We start from the raw sequence: 22,391 nt of genomic DNA, 5'->3' as shown, positions 1-22,391 counted from the left end.
AAGCAGAGCTATCCTCTGCCCTTCACTTCACTGTGTGTGAAATTGTCCACAGATTGTCGTCCAATTTATAGATATTATCTAAAAATATTTACATTAGTGTGACAGGTGGGAGAGGTTCAGCATCCTCCGTGGAAGGCTGCAGGAAAATGGGTCAGCTAATTAGCAACTAGCCTGTTGAAGTCCATGTTCTGTGTACCGAGACCCGGTCAATCAGGCTGGAGAACAACTCAGGCAAGAGGAACAAATAAATAAAAGAGAAACATTACTCACCTTATAGCCCAAAAAAGTTTCTAGTTTCTACTTATTTTTATATTATAGATATTTTTTTAAAATGCTGCTGAAGTATTTAAAATAAAAGTTCTGATTCCTGAAGAGCATCTCTAACCTTGATTAATGGAAGTAATACAGATAATGCTAATAAAGGTTTGAGGAATGGGTTGCTGCATTTTTGTCATAATCTTTAGTTTTAAACTTTAAAAAGGAAAATGAGGAGAAACCCAGACCCCCCTGATGCAGTTGGTCTTGAAAAATATATAAACCTTTACTGTTGCACCTGGCTTGGGATATAGTTCCACGATTTACTGGCAACACTTGTCTGCCAACCACAAATACATTATGAGAAACCACTAAGTTCATTTCAAGAGCTTGGCATGGTATAAAGGAGCTGAGGAACAACCATGGCTGTAGACAAGTGTTAACAATTTCGTTGTCTCAACAACTTTAAAGAACGCTGGGAGTGAGGTGCAGAAGGTGAAAGTGTTTAATGTGGCTGATTGATATGCGGTCTGAGCCATCTGTCCCACTGAGGGATACATGTATACATACTAGTGGTTTGGGGTTTAGTGATTTATAGTCTGAGAAATAGGATTTTTTAAAAAGTTAAAATACACAATCTTCAGCCCCCCTCTCCTCCTCCTCGCCTCATCACATTAAATGCTGACCTCTTTATGCTCTCCACGACCTACATGAACTATTAGAACATGGCTGGATCACAGCAAATTAGGAAAACCTCATTCAGTGTCAAGGTAATCATGATACTGCTAAAACTTCTTTTAATAACCGTTTTCTACATCCTCAAGAGCAGTGGCAGATGGTGGTGATATCTGTAGGGTGGGCTAACAGATGTATAATACAACTTTGCAGTTTGGATTTCAACAACAGAAGACTCCAATTTGAAATAAAGAAAACCTGCTATAAATTGACATTATGTTCTTTTTCAGCACAAAGATGACCTTAAAACAAACCACCACAAAAAAGCTCTGTCAGTTGTCCAATACTTCATTCCCTTCATTAAGACTTTCCGCTATAATCATTTGAGATGAATTTTTCCAGTCAAACAGTTTTGAATAACACTGCACCACACTCCTTGACACAATTAATAATCACACTGATAAGGTAAAATCAAACAAGACATGCAATATTGGAAAGTGCTTCTTTAAGAATCCTACCTTATTTAAAGAGAAACTTTTCTGGGATCCAAAAATGTTAATAACCACCTCGTTAAAGATCAGTTAGCTACACTTGCTGTTAGCCAGTCCTTTCACTAAAACCAGGTGACAGGAAAACTTTAAATATCCTTGGGTCTATCTGCTCCCAACCTCTTCACTTCCGGTTTGTCTCCCAAAGACATTAAGGAAAACGGGTGACAAATTAAATAATTTGCCTCGTTATCTTTATCTTGCTCACCATCGCACTTAGTCTATGATAAACCACGCCTACGAGGCACGTTATTGTACGTCCACCCTGATTGGCTGAAGCCTGAGACCGTGGGCTGACTCTGGGCTGAATTAAATTAGCCCAAATGAGCAGCAAACTGAGGGGGCGGGACAAGACAGCTGTCAATCATTATGTACCATTAGAGACATTAGATGATCGGGGTTGTGAAAAGTTAGCCCTTCGGAAAGACTTGGGGATTTTCTCGGGACTGTTTGACACCAGTTTTGTTGTAAATTTCACAAAATGTGATACAATATTTTAAGTTCCTGTTTATTAGGTATTTTAACATGTTTATTGTAAACACCAGGGAGGGCTTAGCCCAACTAGCCCACTGATACCAGCCGTCCCTGCTCGAGAGACACTCCTGTGTCCTCACCAAGCTCTATATGTCAGAAGCATGTTGCCACAACAATATTAGCACATACACCCAAGTTCACACCATGGCCTGGGCCCTGTCTTGGCTGGACTGTGTCTGGATGAAGATACATGGTGGAAGATCATGTCACGCTAGCAAAATGATATTGCCAAGGGTAATATATAATATGTGTGCTGGGTTTTTTCATAACCTTGTACAATCACGTCATGAGGTCAGTGCGACCATTGCTGCTTGAAATTCTTGATGATCAAGCCATGCTGGTGTGTGGCTGCTTCACTTTGTTGACATGCTGCTTTTGCTGCCACCACAATGATAAACCATGACCTCACTATGGTTGCTTTGTGCATGCTCAAAACCATAGTAGATCTATCGCACTATCAAAAGTAATGTAATTACGTAATTAAATTCCTAATGTGCCCCTGAAGACCTCACCAAGACCCTGCAAAGACCATCTACATTCTGTCTGACTTTTTATGACACAGCAGGATCATCGTTTAGTTTGAAGGAAGACTTTCAGTGACAGTTGGAGTGTAAGGTAAGCACTGGCATGACCAACAGGCATAAGCTGCAGCATTTATTTCATTTTTAGGCATTTATTTCCTCTACTCACCCACTAGGACCACCAGTCTGTGTTTAACTCCACTCTGTCGGCGGTAGAGGGCGACCTCCTCATACGTGGGCACGTCAGCCATGTCATACATTTCACTCTTCTTGGACTCGTACATGGACTTGTTGGTTTTCCTGTCTCTCCTGCTGAGACGAAAGCTTCGCCTGAAACCAGCTGAATTCAAAAAACAAAACAAAGGAAAAAAAAAACAACTGGTGAAACACATCCATCACACACTTAGAGTTGATACATGAAATGCTGGGATCAGCTGTGCATCTATAGGAGTGTGTAAACTCCTTTATGACCAAACTGAAGCTTGCAGCTGTGATAGAAGTAATGTCCTGGCAAACACTTTCACACAGCTTGATGTCCAAGATCTCATAGCTTTGTAGGGCTCAGTTTGATGACAGATATCTTTGCTTTAGGTGACAGAAAAGCAGGACAACTAACGGCCAACCAGTTTCTCTGGTTATTAAACTCCAAACACTTGTCTCATATTTTCCTCTGATGACTGTAATAGATACTGTATTTTTTCCAAGTCAAGTATAAGTTTATTCTTACATAGCACATTTAAAGACCCCATAGTTAATCAAAGTGCAGTACAAAGTACAACAATAGTAATTTAAAAAAATTAAGACCAACATACAAAGACTAACAGTGATAAAAAATAAGACATAACAAAAACATGAATTACCATCTAATTACCATTCACATAACTGAATGTTGAAAAAAGCTTGCCTAATAACTGGGTTAATTTATTTCTCAATTATAAAAGCAAAGTAAAAACTTAAACCAAGGTTTCTGTATGAGTATTAATGTCATATTAATTTAGGTCACTAGATTGTCCAAGTAAAGAACTTCTGTTTTGTTTTTGTTTTGATTACTGATGTTTATCTTTATTTATGATTGAAGACCTCTAAATTTTACAAGGTTTGAATAGCAGTATAGCTATTAGCTGAAACAGATAAATAGATCTGAAGATCATCAGCAAAACAATGAAAGGTGCTGTGCCTTCCAACAATGAACTCCCAGGAAACCCCTAAAACCAGAACAAAATGGGTCCTAAAACTGAGCCATGAGGAACACTAGAGTTAAGAAGGGTTACAGTTGCAGAATATGTCTGTAAAACGACAGAGAAACAATTTTAAGTACAGACCTCCCAAGGGCTGCACTTTTAATTCTAACACGAGGCCAAACATGAAAGTAGAAAATTCTTGTCTCAGATTTTTTTAACTACATTTCAATCAAGGTGCATCAACTCATAATGAATCACAATTAAAGAATGCTTTTTTGTTTGTTTGTTTAAACATAGATCTTTGCTAAAATATAATAAGCTAATAAGGTTGTCTGCAAAATTAAAGAAATGTCCTTCTACTTTTTTCCATCTCTTTTTTTTTGCATTTAAACTCTTGTTGCAATTGTATATGTAGATATATTTATACGGGTTATACGACTTGGGTTTAGATAAGTTTGAAAAAGTCATTCTACATGATTTATGTAGTGCTGATTATAATGTACTGAGTTCTGCAACATACTGATCCAGCCATGTGTAAGTTATGATCTTATAATCAATGAGAAGGACATATTTGTCCTTAATTTAAGGATTATGCTTTCATATTTATTCCAGATGTCTCTGAACCTAAATGCATCTCAGAAATCCAGCAAGGCTCATGTGTTTTTTCTGCTTTTTTTCATTGATTGGGACTTGCTTTCACTTTCATTGTTTCAATATATTTTAATCAGTGATTAATGCTGTGATGCAAAATCCCTGAACAAAATGAAGTTATGGACTGAAAGATTTCAAATATCTACATGTTTAATATTTTCCACATTTTCAAACTGCTGTGAAGCCTTGCAGACAATGTGGGAAGTCTGCATTTTCTCAGCTTGTTTTTTCCAAACAGTCTCTTTTTAGAGAGTGAAAGTACAGACAACTGCTGAGTTACAAATGAAACACGCTGTAAGTCACTAAATAATAATGGTGCATCACTATAAACAGGAGTGAATGTGCATGCCTCAGTGCTGACAATAGTGTTAAACAGTACTAAAACAGACTTTGTTCCACTCAAGGCACATTGTGGGTTTCGTCCTCTCTGCCATCTCTTTTGTGGTTACTGCCATCATTCAGCACCATAACTCCCCAACCTCCCCATCACAGATTATTACCCTCTGCTGTACAGTGGAAAACATATATGTTCATCTGTACTTCTTCTGTTAAAAGACATCAAACTGTAACTAATCCTCAGTGTTGACCTCATTACAATAAACAATAAGAGTATAGTGTTAGTGATATCCTATTGAAAGCAATTGGTCAGTTTCTGAAAGTTTAAACTCAAACCCTCACACTGATCAGTCATTTTGCAGAATATAAACATTCTGCTCACTAATTAGACTTTAATGAAAACAATGAAAGGTAATAATTCCACCTTTTAAGCTCTCATCCTACTGGTTCAGAGTAAACAAAACCAGTCCACATTATAACACAGCCTGGACAGCAGCAAATAATTTATAGATTCTAACTATAATTTCTCAGCTGAGGTCAGTAGTCTGAAATCGTATCTGCATGGTTCATTCTAAAATTCATTTCACAGCTGTCTAACTTTAGCTGAGAGAAAATGAATAGAAGCTCCAAGAACAAGAACAGCACTGGTCCTCAAGAACCACTTTAACTTCTGTTGATGGTGATTGAATCAGACATTAATATGATCCAGAATTAAAGGATTTTTTTTAGTCCTGCTTAAAAGATGGAAATTTGATTTTTTGTCAAGAAAAGCTTAAGCTATGAAACACAAACATTTTTTGCTACAGGATGAGCCAAGCAAAAAGCTCTGGAGCAGGAAAAGAATTCATAGAATTGGTGCCACAAAAGGTCCAACATTTCTTATTAGTTTGACTGATCAAATCAAATTTACAGAGTTTTGATTTGATTTTCCCTGAAATAGGAAACTGTTTTTCTCAGAGTTTTAAGGCATGTGGATGAAGTTTCCCTGCTGATGTTCTATATAAAAACACTCAACTAATAAAGGCAACAAATTACCACAACTGTAACTGAAAATGATCAGATAGTGTCAAGTAGTAACTAAAAGAAGAGTGAAACAAATGGAGAAAGATGAGCATATTTAACTCACTATAAACAAAGTGTAACAACCCACAGAGAAAATGATCCACACACTGCTGTCTAGATGTCGCCCACAGTCACTAAGCCCAGTTTCCACTCTGATAATGTCTTACAGACATGGAGGAGATTTAGTAAGAGTGTAAAGAAAAGTACTGAGAAGAATCAGTAAACTGTAATTACAAACTGCTCACTCATCCTGTACCTGTAAAATCAATCAGTGTCTGTGTATTAAAAGGAACAAAGTACAAATCTGTAAAATAAATCTCTATGAAAAAAACCCCATCTCAAATAGACTAAAGTCATGTTTTCCTTAAAACCCTGAAAACAAATGAACCACTGTATCTTCTAAATGCCACACACAAACATGTAGACTTTGAAAGTAGCCAGTTTAGTTACTGCCAACACATTTCAGCTTTTTCTATAAAATCCAAAAGTTATTTACTTACATACTTTTGTAAAGAAAACTGAGATTAAAACTTTTTAAAGCTGCTTCTCGTGGCTTATGTGGGCACACTGCCTGGCAGGACTTTTAATAAGACAGGCAGAAAAAAAGCACAGAGCAAAAAGTAAGCCTTAGACAAATAGTCACTCTGTAAATCCATTTAATCATACTGAGAACATTTCTGAACTGTACGTGGCAGAAACATCTGGTTATCACACATCAATTTTTTTAAACATGTCTACAGTGTTGTATGCAGAAGATATAACAAGTTAAAAAAAACATCCACTTCCAGTTTTGAGGGAAAATTTCTAAACAGAATAAATAGAAGTCAAAGGAAGTTATTGTGTGCAGTCTGTCCATAAGTCAGGGAAAGACATACTGAAAGAATGAAGACAATGTCTATGTTTTGACTGTGAAATGTATATAATGTAATTGCAGACATAAGAAAAGTTTGTTTGCAAAAATTCTGAAAAGTTTTGAGTGAAAACAAAACCTGGAAAACAAAAGAACGATTGTATCTTCTAAATACCACACACGAACAACAAGCAAGAGAATAAAAATAAAAAAAATCTGAAGGTTGCCAATGCAGCTACTGCCATTTCAGCTTTTTCTCTAAGCCTCATTTGAACATTAGTTTGTTTGCAAAGATCCTAAAAAATTTAGACAGCTTAAGTTGAGCATTCAGTAGTAAAATATTTTTTGAAAAATAAATAAATCAGGAAACGTGAACTGCAATTGTGCAAAAATGTTCAAAGATATCAAAATGCCGGTTCAGTCATATAAGGTCAAGCTTTCCATGAACTGTTTAACTTTGAATATAGTTTCTACTGTTAAAAATTACTGCTTCACACTCAAAAGAGTTGCACTGTCTCACTCATTTCATCAAAATCCTACTGTTGTATATGTAGAATTTTATTTTATTTTTTGCCAATTTTGTTTGTGTTGTACAATGTACTACTACGAAATGGCAAAGGCCACTCTTCACTTAATTTTCACATGTTTGTTTCCAAAGCCGAAGGGGAAGGTGTGATTAAATATACCTACGGAAACAGAAGAATGACTGGGAATAATAATAAGTGTGCTTTAATGCACATGCAGTGTCATGCTTAAATATTAAAATCAAGTGTCATTATCCCTATTTTTATTACCCAAAGGACAAGAGAAAAAAATCATGTAAAACAAAGAGAAAAAAGCTGACAGTGAAACCATCTGTTGTGAGGCTCCACTGGAGTGAGGGCCATTTCCAACGGTCCGAGGTCTAACTGTAGGAGGCTGTGCTGACAGCCACCCTGGTTCTCCAACAGGGGCCCTCCTCACTTTTCAGAGCTACTGGAGACAGTGTTTGTAGAATTAACATGGCAGCTGGGGATAAAGTGAGTATTATCCTCTCGGTTCAATGCTGTCTGCTGCGGTTTGACAGTGTAACACTTAGTCCAGCTCATGGGCCCTAAATGTGTCCAGCTTTTTTCTGCAGTATTATGCATCCTTATTACTGGATTGAGTTGAAGGGATGAAGAAGGCATGTGGGCAGCAACTTGGGAGGAGTAGGATGCTTTCCATGCTGTCAGCTGTTATTATCCCAGATGGGAATAAAGGAAGAAGACTGCTGCAGTTTATGAAAGCCTGGGGCAGGCAGCAGAACTTTGCTGCTGGATTTATTAATCTGATTTTGGATGGATGTTATGTAAATTTGATGCTCTTCTCCCCAGGACATCTGTGGATCTGTGACGGCTAGATCCCAAGGCCGGCTGATAAAACTTTCCATCACGATCAGGACTTTGGCAGTAAGGCCTCTTTGGAATAGTATCTGTGGGTGTTCCTCCACCATCACCGTCACTCTCCCTCACTCCCTCCCTCCCTCCCTCCCTCCCTCACTCCCTCCTGCTCTGATGTTTAATGTTGCTCCCTCCCTTCTTCCCTCCCACTTTGTCTCATTAGCATATTGAATTAACTGAAACTTTAGTTGAATTAGCTTTAGCAAAGGCATAGTTTATCATACTTTATCTTAGTCTGTCCTGCTGAGGTCCCTAAATCGTAGTTTAGTTTACGTTAGTAAAATTATATCTTAGTTTGGGTTTCCTCAGTTTACTTTAGTATGACTTAGTCAATTTTATCCCGCCTTTGCTTGACACTTTTAGTTGGCCTTTTGGTAAAATGTTTCTAACTCTTAGTTAGCCTTTGGTTACCTTTCGTTTAAGTTTAGTTTATTTTGGCTTTTATCACATCTGATTTGTTCGGCTGAGGTTTTTGAAGTTGAGTTTATGTTACATCTTATTTTGATTTTCCTCAGTTTTTCTTAAGTGTGATTTAGTATGACTTGTTTTAGATAAGTTTTACTCTGTACTGTTGTGTCTCATGTTTTAGATATGTTCAGTGTCATGATTTCATCTGGATTATCTTAGCTCATATTTTAGATATTATTGTGTGTGTTTGCAAGATGACTGTATTTTTGTGTTTTCATGTTGTAAAGTACTTTGAACCACCTTGTTGCGGAAAAGTGCTATATAAATAAATATGACTTGACTTTGGAAAATTTTTCAGGGCAGCACAAGAGTTTATCAAGTGAATGCATGCACACACTTATGGAAAACTAACATTCATGAAAGTTGAAAAAGATGTAGTTGAGTCATCTTAAAACAATCTTAATGTTGGTCATCACATTTGAAAGCAGTTTTTTCTTCAACAAGTGAAATGCAGCTCCATCGGGTAAGATGCCTCAGTCATTACAGCTAAATCTGAGCCAACAGATTTTCACTACACTTGAACATCACACACATTATTTAAGAACCAGTGGAAGTCATAACTGCTATCATCCAGACATAGTGTGTTTTACAGAAAATGTTGTATAATTTGGATCAGGACTCATTTTTAAGATTCTTGAAATCTTTTCATGATATTATGAACTGTAGATGCTGGGATATTCAATATCTTTGTAATTCTTCATTGAGGAGAATTATTGTGAAATTGTTCCACTAATTTTAGATGTAGTCCTTTGCAGAAGTGAAGTGAAGTGAGATTTATTTATATAGCACTTTTCAGCAACAAGGCGATCCAAAGCGCTTTACAACAGAAACAACAACAGAATTCAATACAGAATAAAACACAAAAAAGAAAAACACAACAATCATGTATTCTAAATTAATCATGTATATTCTAAATAAAATATAGGATAATCTCAATAAAATCATGAAAACAGACATATCTAAGCATGAGCTGAGAGTCAAAATAGTAGCTAAAATAATCTAAATGAAATCATAATCAGATAAACTAAACCTATCAAAACATGAGCTAAGACAGAGCTAAACTAAACAGCAATTTGGAATCTAACAATATCTAAAGTATGAGCTAAGGATAAAATAAACTAGACTAAGTGTACAGGAAGGCTAAATAAGCTAAAACATGATAATGCTAAGACTAACGGTACTGAACTTTCTAAATAGTACCAGGCCTGCTATACGGCCGACATAATAATTACTAACTAATATAATGAAAGAGGGAGGGGAGAGGGGGGAGGGGGGTTGAGTGAGAGAGATGACTCGGAAACAGCAGAGAGTGTGTGAATGTGTGCGTGTGTGTGTTTGTAAAGAAGTCCATGAATCACGTCACAGAGGCCATTGTCTTTGATAATGTGATGGAAAGTTTATCAGTGAGCTCTGAACAAATCCACAGATGTCCTTAGGCAGGAAGGGGCAGAGCATCTTGTTTACATAGTTCCAGGAGAAATTTCAAGATAGCTGACCAAGGTCAGCCTAGGGGAGCCAGATTCACATAACAATAATTGTTTTGGTTCAGGCAGACTTGTTTGCTGTCTGCCTTGAAAGTCTTGCTGATACTTTCTCAAGGGCAAATCCAAACAGCCAAATTCCAGGTCCATTCCGCCTGATTCGAGCGAAGCAACTTTCTCCAAGATGTAACCCATATTATTCATGAGTCCCGGAACCACAATTCAGTCTGCGGTCCTGTAAAAGGATTACATCCAACTTGCGATTCAGCTCTCGTAACCATACAGTTTGATTGTTGACCGCTGAAGGCATCAAACGAATTTGACAATAAGTCAGGTAACTGCCTAATCCAAACAGCAGAAATCCTGTTATCAAAAATCCAAATATGTAAAGATTTTCCATGTCTTCCACTGACAGACTCGATAGACAAACAGGATTCCAACGTTTCCAGGAATCCAACGTGTATCCAGCGAAGAATGTCTTCTCAGGGCAAACTGGCTCTCCTTTGCTCAGCCTTCCCGTTGAGAAAATTTGACCAATTGCGTTGAGAGACCAGCTGACTAGATCCAAAGTTCAATTTTTTTTTTCGGAATATATGCAAAGAGAGGCTCTGAAAGAGAGCAGGGCAGAGAAGCAGAAGGGGGTGGGGGGAAGACAACAAGATGATATAAGAAAGTGAATGGTGAGCAGAGTGGTGAACCTCTGCCCATCTTTACTTCCGAGATATTCAGCTTCTCTAAAAAGCTTGTCATACCTTTTACTGATTTGTTGCTAATTAATCTAATTAGTTGCTCCTCTAGCTGCTTCTTACTTATACCATTTACTTTTGTTTTTATTTACATTTTACACAACATCCCACATCAGCATCCTAACTTTGGAAAATTGGGGTTGGGGTATTTTTCAATTCACTTGTTTTTTTTTCAATGTATTTCCAGATTTTACAAAAAGGTTTTAAATGCAAAGGAATCTCTAACCATCCACAGTTGTTATTTACCAAGGTTCAAATATTGTTGTTTTTTTCTTAAGAAGCCGAGCTTCCAAGTTTCTTAGAAGACACCAAACATTTAATATGATAACTTCATATTCTTGGTATCTATCTGATCAGTGTATGAGATTCTTGTTTTATATGTACTGAGAGCTCCAGCATAACTATTATGTGGGTAATCAAAAACATCATCCTATTTTATTCTGATAATCCACTTTAATAGGCTTTCTTATAATTAACTCCAAAATGATTTACCTGCTTAATGAAACAAGAAAGAAAGTAATAGACCTCATCTATCTATAATAAAAATCCGATTTACAATTTCATTAAAATTCCTGTTAAATGCAGGTCCTATTTAATAAAAGGCTAACTCCTGATCCATCCTACCTGCTGGATATGTAAATGCTGAGTTTAAAACCAGCATACACAACTACATAACTCTAACATGACTTTTAGGTAAATGGCTAAAAACAAAAATTGAAGAAATTGTCAAAATATTCCCAGTCCTAACTGTACTTTGTCTTCAACAAATGTTCCTCCCACACAGCTCCAACAACAGGCATCTGTAGAAATGATTGTGCTCGTGTAATAAAGTGAACTTCATGACTGATCTTTGGATATTTGATTGCATCAACCATCTGTTTCCAGGAGCGGCCTTGATATTTGGGAAAAAACCAACACTGACCTTTTGACACAAGACTAAGCTTTGTTTAACCCAAGTAATGCACCACACATCTTTAATACTTTTCTGCAGAAATCAACCTTTGAGTTTTATCCATTGGGAAAACAGTCTGGTAGCATTTTCCACAGTCGTCACATTAGGTATTTGGAAAATGGTTTGGACCCAGCTGTTAAAGGCTTGGACTAGAGCTCCAGACCTTTGGCTGTAAAAGACTCATTTTGTTGAGGGCTGTTTGTTTTTCTCTTCATCTTCTCCCACAACTCAAAGGGCTTAGAGATGTCTCATCTCAAACTGCTGCATGACTTATATGTTGAACATTAAAAAGCTCACATCAACACACATGCAGGTCTGCTTCCAGTGGAGTGATTAAATCACCAATCATGTCAGCTAAAAAGCCTATTAAGTACCAAAGGAGCTTGGACTACATGCCTGTTTGCCTGTTAGTTTCAGGACTATGATGTTCAGATAAAGACAGTACTAAACAACTACAGAAACATGGATTTTAATGCCGATCAACTCTGTCTTGATCCTACTTGTCCAGGGACTCACAAATTGTCACACACTGCTTTAGGGTTGCACCGATGTTTATTCAATCACGAAGCAGCTGTGCACAGCTGGTTAAAGGTAGAAAAAAGGTTAAAGGTACTCAAAATATTTTAGTTACACATTTATGTCACTCAAAACTTTTGAGTACCTTTAACCTTTTTTGTTTCTTTAATAAGAAACTACTACCAGAAATGAGCCCAGGCTGTATCTGAAGTGCTACAGCTTGCTGCTGCTGCAGCTTTTTGAGCTTGCAAATAACCATTTTTGAGTAACACATTTATGTCACTTATGGGCAGAATTTCTAGGCGCAGCCAAGGTGTTGAGGGGATCCGTTTTGGTGGCCTTAGGATTGCGTCTCTGCTTTTTGCAGATGATGTGGTCCTATTGGCTTCATCAGACCGTGATCTACAGCTCTCACTGGAGCGGTTCGCAGCCGAGTGTGAAACAGCCGGGATGAGGATCAGTACCTCCAAATCCGAGGCCATGGTCTTGAGCCGGAAAAGGGTAGAGTGCCTTCTCCGGGTCGGGGAAGATGTCCTGCCCCAAGTGGAGGAGTTTAAGTATCTCGGGGTCTTGTTCACGAATGAGGGAAAAATGGAGCGGGAGGTCGACAGGCAGATTGGTGCAGCGTCTGCAGTGAAGCAGGCGCTGTACAAGAACAAGATTGCGGTCAAAAGCCGCACCTCCAGACTTCGGAAGAGCTATGGACAACGTTGGCCCTGTGTTGTTGCTGTTTTTTAAACTTATGGGGATTCTCCTGAGACTTCAGGAAGAGAGGCGCAGTGGAAGAAATGCTCTGGATGCTGCGATTGTTGCACGGAGTAGGACAGCTGTTATCCGCTGGAGATTTCAGGCTTTACAGCGCCTTCAGCTGGGGGACAGACGGCTAAATGATGCAGGGTAAGCTAACGCTGTTATTTATATTCCTACCGTTCACTCTTTATGCTTGCATCTGGCCACACCCACGACCAATGAGTGAACAGGAGCTAAGCTTGCGCCGCCCACGAAGCAGGGCTGGCCCGGCAGGCCCTACTCCGAAGCAGGGACCAAAAAAGCAGGGACCGGCCTCGAAAAAATACCGGTGGAAACGCACGCAAAGCAAGTTGAGTGGGGCCAGGACCTTTAGAGCCGGTGGAAAAGGGGCATATGTTTCTCGGCTGGCCTGGGAACACCTTGGGATTCCTCCAGAGGAGCTGGCCCAAGTGGCTGGGGAGAAGGAAGTCTGGGCCTCTCTGCTTAGGCTGCTGCCCCTGTGACCCGACCCCAGATAAGTGGAAGAAAATGGATGGATGGAAGGACATTTATGTCACAGATTATCAGTGCTGCCTTCGTAATGTGAGCCCACGCTGACTACCATTGTTTGTTTGTTTTTTTAATTATTTAAATAAAAACAAAGATATTCTTGAAATACACTTTTATCCTTGCTAGTTTAGATTTTATTCTGTTGTCTGCTGCCTCTAAATTCAAGCAGCATCTGAGCCCAGAAATGTTCTCGCTCCAAGCAGAGCTCAAGAATCACTTTTGGCAACAAACCTTACAGACGTTGCATCACTGGGAGAGGCATGAAGGAAAAAACAACCCAAAACTAAAGACAATAACTGCACGCCTCCTTCTTCCCACCCCCTCCTTTATTTCCCCATACAACCTTGGTAGCATTGCAAAAGCATCTGTAGGTTCTAGGATTTCAGACTTTTAGAAATGGGACAACTTTAAATCATACAGCCACATCCAACAGGCTGAATAGCAATGCAGCAAGTACTTTCACAGAGGAGATATTATTATAACTCTTTTTTGTTTCTCCTTCTTCTGAGGTTCTTTTATTTTCATTTAAATCTGGTTTTAGGCTGCTGGAGACCAGAAACGATGCTAACTTGCTGGAGTGCTGGCCGTTGTTTAGGTACCAAAGAGAAAGAGGAAGGTCTGAGGTCACTGACCTCATGGAGGGGTCAGGGTGACAGAGAGGAGAAAAAAAATGAACTATGTTATAGATAGCTGGGTCTCTGAAAGTCCCTTTGCTTGAGGTTGGCACACATGGCTCAAACTGTATCTTGAAATTCAGTGGATATCCAGTGATTTGGAGTCTAAAGGATGTGCGCAAAGAAGGATCCAAGGCCACTCACCTTTTGTTTTGTTCTAAAGATGAGAATAAAGAGAGAATAACTGAGAAAAACCAAAATAAAGACAAACTGGGAGACAGACAAACAGAAACATTTATGTACGAGACAGCCAGGACACTATTATTATTTAGAAAGATGGTGGAAATAAAAACATGACGGGGAATGTTTTGTACATGGGACAGTGAATTGGAAGCAGCTCTGTGGAAAGGCCTGCAGAACAAAAGCTGGTCATAAAATCTGACCAGAACCAGAACCACATTAACAAAACAAATCCTCAGACCTTCAGAACAAAGCATTAAAACAGGCCTATCTTTGAACACGAATAGTTCTGATCATACACTAACAGTTTCTCAGACTCAGTATATCTCTGTGTTACATGAAACACACACGTCATAAAAGGACAGAGGCTGTTATATGAGAGGTCAGGAAACGACTGAAGGAGAGATTGTGTAATTCTTCGACCACACACTTGATTACAATCATTATGATTAACACAACAATAAAAACACAAAAAGACTAAATTAGCATCTCTCACCTAATCCACTAGTAAAGGCAGCTTCTTCTGGTGATGAGAAGAAAACGAAAGAAGCCAGAAGAAAAACACGTTATAAGGAACAATCAGACATGAAAAAGTCACTTACCTCTCCAGCCACATAATAAAAAGGCTAAAGGATAAGTTGAAATACACAAGTGTGTTAGGAAATACATTAATTAGATTAGTTTTGATGTCCACGTTGGTGGTTTTGTGTTTGCTTAAGATACATCTAATCTGAAGTGACAAATGTCAATGTCAAGTCAAATAACACATGAGGTTAATTATTAAAAGCCTCTACCAGTGAGTAATTTGAAACTTAGAATATTTAAAAATAAAACTGCCCAAAATATTTTTACAATATCTCTCTGCTGCAGCATTAGCCTTAGATTTGATTCATTTATTCTGAAATTGTTTGGTTTTCTGAGGAACTTTGGAAGATCGTAGCCTATGACTGGAAGATTTGTCACTTTGTATTAACTTCCATAGCAATAAAAATGAGCAGGTAAAAGATGTGGCTTTAGTAAAGTGAGAATCAAAGAACTTCTTAGGAGAATTTAACATCTGATGTTCCAGTTTATGGGGGAGTTTCTTGGACACAATGAGAAAAACAAATAAATACAAAGAGAATGAAGCAGAGGTGAGAAGTGGGCCTTTCATCACACTGAGACACCAATCACAATCAGTTCAAATGTTTTTGTTTTAAAACACAATGAGAAAATCAGTAAAGGGTGAGATGGAAATATGAGACAAGTAGTACCTTCAAACTCCTCAGCTGTGAGTGCCAAAGAAACAAGGAGGAAATAATAGTTTGATTTAAAAATGTTAACTTATTAAAAGTACGCTAAGCGATGCAGTATGATCATAAGTAAAACACCTACCAAACTCCACGGTCACATCGTCTTTGAAAGCAAAAAAAAGACACAAATAACAAACAGAGAAGTTAAAATCATGACTGGTTAAAGAAAACATCTTATAACTAAACTATCTTCAATAGGATTTGATGAGAAATCATCAGTAAACAAAACTTTTAGGTTGAGTTTATTCTTGCTGTTCAGTGAAACAGCTTAGTTTTTATTTATTTATTTTAATTTGGGGAAAAATAGCTACTGGAGCTACAAGTAGGATTAATGTCACAAGTGGGAAATAGAAGGTCCAAACTCTAGGTCCATTTACTTTGTCCCTCAGAACCAACTTGGAACTGATGAAGATGTGACTAAAACTATGAAGCACTTTCACAAAACAGGCCTGAAAAATGGCCACAAATACGAGTCTGTCTTCACGCTGCCTCTGACTGTTCATAAATCACTATTGGAGCTGACTATGTGAGCTTATAAACATGAAATGAGCATCACAGAAACAAAATAGGAGTGGAACAGAACTCTGCAGATGTGGATAACTGCACAATAAATGCCACAGATGTCTCCCTCAAATCATTTTCAAAACATGACAAATTTGCTTTGTTTAGCTATCCTTATTGTGGGTAATCCATTTCTTTTACTAACGGGAAGATTTCTGTGTGTGAATGTTGATCTCTGTAAATCTGTTGACTGTTGTTTAGGCTTTTAAATCCTGAGCTCAGGTGGTCGCACCATTTATCATCACTATATCACACAACTGAGCTGCAAAGTTGGCTTTTCACATGCTGACTGTTACGGCTCTGTTACTACCTTGCTCGGCAGCACAAAGGTGCATCAGCAGCAGGCTAACTTCAGCCCGCCTTTGTTCATTCTGCACCCACAGTGAGATCAACAGAAGACATCTAAAGTGTCAACTTTTAAGGGTTTTGTGTAAGTGCCTAAAGTTTGAGTGCTAGATTGGTTAAAACTTGTGAGAAACCCCAGTAAGTGAACCATGAGTTCTTAGTTTTAGTCAAATTTATTTAGGAAGCTATAACAGAGACTCACACCAACATCTAATCTTCTAGTTTTAAGACCTGGTATGTAAATTGATACCCAATGAAACAGAGTCTGTGGTACGTCTCTGTGGAGCATCAACTATAATTTAATAAAGAAAGAAACATTTGGAGTCATCTGCCTTAAAAAACCAAACAAGGATTTGTACAGTAGTAGATTTAAAATAACATATAAAAGCATGATAAAACTGTTTTAAAATAAGGCTGTGCCATGAAGTGAAACAATCAATTTAAATGTAGGTTATTTTGTAAATTTACTCCAGATGTTGCAGAATGCCATCAAACAGAACTTTAAGGATTATTTCAGAATGGTAGCTGAGGCAGGGTCATATGGGTTTTGGTTTGATTCGTTGTGAACATTTGGAGGTGTTTATAAATGTTTTCTCTGCTTCGTGTTTTTGCTTTTTGGCCAGAGAAGGTTAAATAAAAACATTTCTCCTACAGCAGGAGGCTCACCTTACAGCTCAGTTCAAGTTTCCTAAAGCACTCCACAGCTCAGAGAGATGTTACCTCACTGCTAAAATGAAGAACTAGTTGAAAACAGCAGTCAGAAAGGATCCTTGTGAAGGTAGTTTCATCTTAAAAATGTCACACCAAAGAGTGGCAACTCTTTTGAAGCTTGGACCAAATGTGTGTGCCTCAATCTGACATCTTGTTTCACAGGTTACTGAACACAACAGCTTCCACACTGAAGCTGTCCTCCTCCTGTTGCAATGTGACATTTTTAGTTGAACCAACAAGTAGCCCACATTTCAACAAGGATGAAAGGAAACTGTAGCGGGGGAGGACAAACAACAAGGACAATTTGAAAATTACAAAGATATTTTAAATCTTTCCCAGTGCTGCCTTATTACACTGAAAGGCTTTCATCTGGTGCCGATCTGCCACAGGAATGGTTTACTTTGTCTAATGGCCTTAAGGCCTCCTACACCAACATTCTTTGTCTAATGAAACGCCATGTGATAACACTGCAGAATGAAAGTCATGATCTGAGATGAGTTTCAGAGGACAGCTAGGCCTGGAAAGATGGAAGATCATTTATTCAGAACAGGAACTCTTTGCTTTCCAGACTGCATCTTTTTTTCCATTCTCTGTGTGCAGTTAACACTGTTGGCTAACCAGCCTCTCAGGATGTTGTTTGGTACCTCCACCCTACTTAAAGGAGATACATGCTTAAAGGTAAAAGACATGTCCCCTGCATCCCAATTCACCTCAAAGATTGATTGATGAGGTGATGATATGCTGCTTGTTAGACAGTAAATCAGGTTTGACAACACAAAAACCCAAAGAAAAAACCCATTTAGACATGTTGTAAACAAATGTTTAGTCAAGTTATGCAGACATCTGTAAAGAAATTATAAGCCAAAAATAAGCAATCAGACAAATGAGACTTATCTTTTGCTGGAAAAAAAGGAGGATGTTGGCCCAAATCCAGGAAGTCTTATGAGACCAAGTTGATCTTTGTAAACTATCATAGCTGCTTTCAACTTGGGAAGCAATTTTACTGCCTGTCCTTCAGTTTTAAAACTGTCAGATTTATTCTGACATGCAACCAAATCCAAACCTCATGTTAGGTTTAAATAAAACTGTACATACATTTACCCTAATACTTGATTTTTGATTATACAGATTATAACAAGAAGAGCCTAGCATAAAGCGTTGTGTCATTGGTGCACATAAATCTTTCACATATTTCCTACCAAAAAAGAAATACAAAATGCCTGACAAAATGTTTGTCAGTTCAAATATGGAACTGACGAACCAACAAAAGCTAAACAATAAAAATGAAGTACTGCTCTGCACAGTGAAACTGAAATTTTAATCCACAAAATGTTGCAAATAACTCAGCAGTAGGACACTGAAATGAGCAAATGTGTAGGATGTGTTATTGTGAAAGGAAAATAAAACAAATTGATCCATCAAACTGTGACGTTGGCTTCCATCAGGTTATCAGGCTCCATCCTTTGAGACTCAAACTGAGCTTTTCTCCGGCACTCATTGCTCTTCTCAGTCTACTCCCATGTCTGTAAGTGTTTAAGTTGAAAAATGAAATGGACAGATAAACTGAACACAAGGCCAGGTTCAGGGCCACCTAGGACCCATCAATGATGAAGCTTTGAAATGGTTCAGCTGATCAGGGGAGAAAAAGAAGGAAAGAAATATGGGGAAAGTGCTGTAATGTATGATGTGAGAAAGACCCCAAGGTGAGAGCTAAGTGTGACCATGTGTTTAGCAGACTGTTAAATAATCAGACAGTGGAGAGTTCTGCATGTCAGACAGAGGAACATATATGTTGTGAGAAAGCTTTTAGTGTGTTCAGAGCAGAGGGGTGAAGCCGGAAAAGGTAAAAATACTGACAGGTAAAAAAGCAGGAGAGAGGGATGCCAGGTTGATCTGTCCAAAAGGATGATGAAATGTGTAGTCAATAAATAACTGGTTTAAACAGCACAGCTTCTGGCATTTTAAATATCAGCTTTATAAATAAAGAATACATTGATGAAATCAGACAGAGTAACAGTCAGGACAGAGATTTTTTTATATCTTGCAAATGTTAAACACACGCTTACCACAACCTTCGCCAAGACTAATATTGTCCCAGCCGATGGGACTTCTGGACTACAGAGAAGGAGGAAATGACCCCGTCTTCAATCATCACTTCTGTCCTCCATTTAGTAACAACAGGGTCTCCATGGGATTCTACAATTAGGATGCAGTTTATGACTCTAGAGCCGAGCCGAGCAGTCTGGAATGTGGCCCTGAGCCAAGCGTCATCTCTCCTGAGCGAGCCACCACCACTGCTACTGAATACGACCACTCAGTGGATTCTCTCTTTATCTGTTGCTCTGTCCATATGCTTTTTAAAGTTATCAGAATTTTCTTATTTCAATCTTTACTCTCACCCATCACTTTTATTGTTTCAGCTCTGCCCTCAGCACTTTCCACAAAACATGTTTATGTTCCAATAACTTTAGACATCATGAACCAACTGTATGACTGTGTCCTTAAAATAACAAAGCTTATTTATTTTGGTAAACATAACCGGTCAGACATGTTAGAGGACTTTCTATTACTGCTGCTGCACATATAACTAATCTTTCCAGCATGTTTCACTTTAGGAAGAAAGCTTTGCAAGAACCCTGTGCTCCTTTAGTTGGAGCTGCAGTGAACTAAATTTTGCACCTGCCCTCTGTGCACAGAGTGAGCAGAGTTACACATCGCATAACTCATAAGAGGAACTGGGCCATTAAAATGAAATAGTAGGAAAAGAGCACAACACTGTCTGTCTAAAACTTTTCATCAGACTATTTTTGGCCATCTGGCGATGTGTATGCCAGTGTGTGGTTGTACATAACCAGGAAATGACAGCATCCATAATTCACTCACAGGCTTGAATCAAAGGTAAAAGAGGCTAAAGCTAAGTTTAGAGGTGGTTAGTGTAGCTCTGAGGCTTATTTCAGAGCTACTTATTGAAATAGTCACATTACATTAAGGACTCATGTTGAGGAGAAACAAGCAGTCAAATGGACAAGTCTGTTTGAAAATAATAATCTGCAGTGAAAAACATGGCCTGAAGTGTATTTCACTAAGAGTTTGTGAATTTGGAAGAGAGAATGAAAAGAGGGAGACAAGCTCTACATTACAGAGAAGAACTCATGTGCTTTCACTGAGACTAAATATGTGGTTAGAATTGGAGGGACAAACATGAAAATGAGGAAAGGATTAAAGAAGCAAGGAAATGAGAGGTTAGAATGGAAAAATAAGGAAGAAAAAACATTTAAAAATGAGCTTGTAAGAGATGAGAAAAGGCATTTACACTTGACTAGTAAGTGACACGTGTTGAAGACAGTGAAGACAGAAAATTACTTCTGTGGGTTTTTTTTCTTTTTACTCTGCAACAATAAATTGAAGTGATAAGAAAAATTAGAACACTAAAGTCTATATTGATTGGGTTTGCACCTAGGTTCCTTAAGATACATAACATGAACTGGCAGTTGTCCCTACATCACTTCTGTGTTCTCTGCTGTATGCTTTGGGTCATTGTCATGTTGAAAGGTGACTGTTTGGCCCAGTCTGATGCTCTGAGCTCTGTGCTCTGTGATACAGGTTTTCATTGAGGATTTCTCTGTATTTTGCTTCATTCAACTTTCCCTCAACCTTGACCAGTCTCCAATGGCTGCTGCTAAAAAATATCCCCACAGCATGATGCTGCCACCACCATACTTCACTGTGAGAGTGGTGTTGAGCCGTGTCTGGTTTCTTTCAGATATAATGTTTAGAAGCCAAATAGGTCTAGTCTTGGTTTCATCAGACCAGGGAATCTTGTTCCTCACAATATGAGAGTCCTTCAAGAAGCTTTCAAGTGTTTAGTACCAAGGAGAGCCTAACTACCATAAAACCCTGTTCAGTGGAAACCTGCAGTTCTGGTTGTCTTTCTTGAAATTAGTCTCATCTCCACACAGGATTGTTGAGCCTCAGTCAGAGAACCCTACAGGTTCGTGGTCATTGCTCCCACTATAACCCATCTCTTGATTGCTCAATGTGGCCAAGCAAACAGATCTTGGAAGAGTCCTGGTTGTGCCAAACATCTTGCATTTGAGAATTATAAAAGCCACTCTTCTGGAAAGCTTCAGTGCATGAGATGTTTGTGCAGCCTCCTACAGATTTGTGTCTCTCCACATAAATTCAGCCAATTGATCTGCATTACCACTATGTTGTCATAATTATGAATCTCTTTCCTGGTCTTAAAATCATAGTGTGTAAACTATCCTGAGTTATCACTGTGCAATGTCAGCACTGGGAAAAAATCAACAATCAAGTAATTTAGCCATAATATCATTTCACAAGCACTAACATGGTTATTATGTTATTATGGCACAGTTAAGTGGGATTTTTGATTTTTGCTGTATGACCAACTGGGTTTAGGATAAAGGTTACGGCCTAACAAGGAACATTGATGTGCTCCACAGAGTTGTGTTGAGTCTTTATAAGATCATTGTCTAGTATAGGATCATTAATTCATCATCAGGCTGTCTGAGGTCAGTAAACTAGCTGATGTTTTGGCTGGATGATGCAAATGCTAAAGGAGGTGTTCCAGTAAGTTAATCTTTGCCTTCTTCCATTAATGCTCCCAGATGACTTAAACCACATCAACACATGGAGAGGCTAAGTGGGACAGGGGAAAGAAAGTCTGGCAAGAGACCAAGAACTGCAACATGGAGCAGACAAAAAAATAATAATAAAGAAAAATCCAGACAGAATACTTCCTCCGATGACAAGCGTGAAGGAGCACAACTACATGTATGCTATAGTTTCAGAGAATAAGAGTCAATGCAGTTCAATCTTAAGGACTGTTTTTAAAATAATCAGCATTTGTTGCATCTGTTAAAGAGCCAAAATCAGCAGATAATAAATGCTTACATGATCGCCTGCTCAAGGTCCGCTGGATTGGGAGAGTTGTAATGGGCTGTTGCAGAGCAAATCTCCTTGAAAAGAAAAGAAAGGGATGAAAGAGGACAGAAAGAAAAAGAAAAAATACAAAACCACCAGTTTTCATGACTGTCTGGGGAAAAGTAAACACTGCTCAGTTACAGAGAACCAATTCTACAATGACCACCACTTTCATTTTATCAGAT

General features: G+C 38.3%; 1 protein-coding gene across 1 annotated transcript in view; it reads right to left on the bottom strand.

Annotated features, from left to right (window-relative positions):
- mpp7a (membrane protein, palmitoylated 7a (MAGUK p55 subfamily member 7)) overlaps positions 1-22,241 on the bottom strand; it is a gene marked incomplete at its 5' end in the record, with an annotated part of 47,341 nt that extends 25,100 nt beyond the window's left edge. Inside the window, 2 exon segments of the mRNA XM_037973343.1 lie at positions 2,703-2,873; positions 22,177-22,241. Coding sequence (XP_037829271.1) covers positions 2,703-2,873; positions 22,177-22,241 — 236 coding nt within the window.
- Between the last annotated feature and the right edge of the window lie 150 nt (positions 22,242-22,391).

The sequence above is a fragment of the Kryptolebias marmoratus genome, linkage group LG21, assembly GCF_001649575.2.
Source record: "Kryptolebias marmoratus isolate JLee-2015 linkage group LG21, ASM164957v2, whole genome shotgun sequence".
NCBI classification, from domain to species: domain Eukaryota; kingdom Metazoa; phylum Chordata; class Actinopteri; order Cyprinodontiformes; family Rivulidae; genus Kryptolebias; species Kryptolebias marmoratus.
The sequence above is the reverse complement of the archived record's forward strand: the minus strand, read 5'-3'. Positions and strand labels throughout refer to the sequence as shown.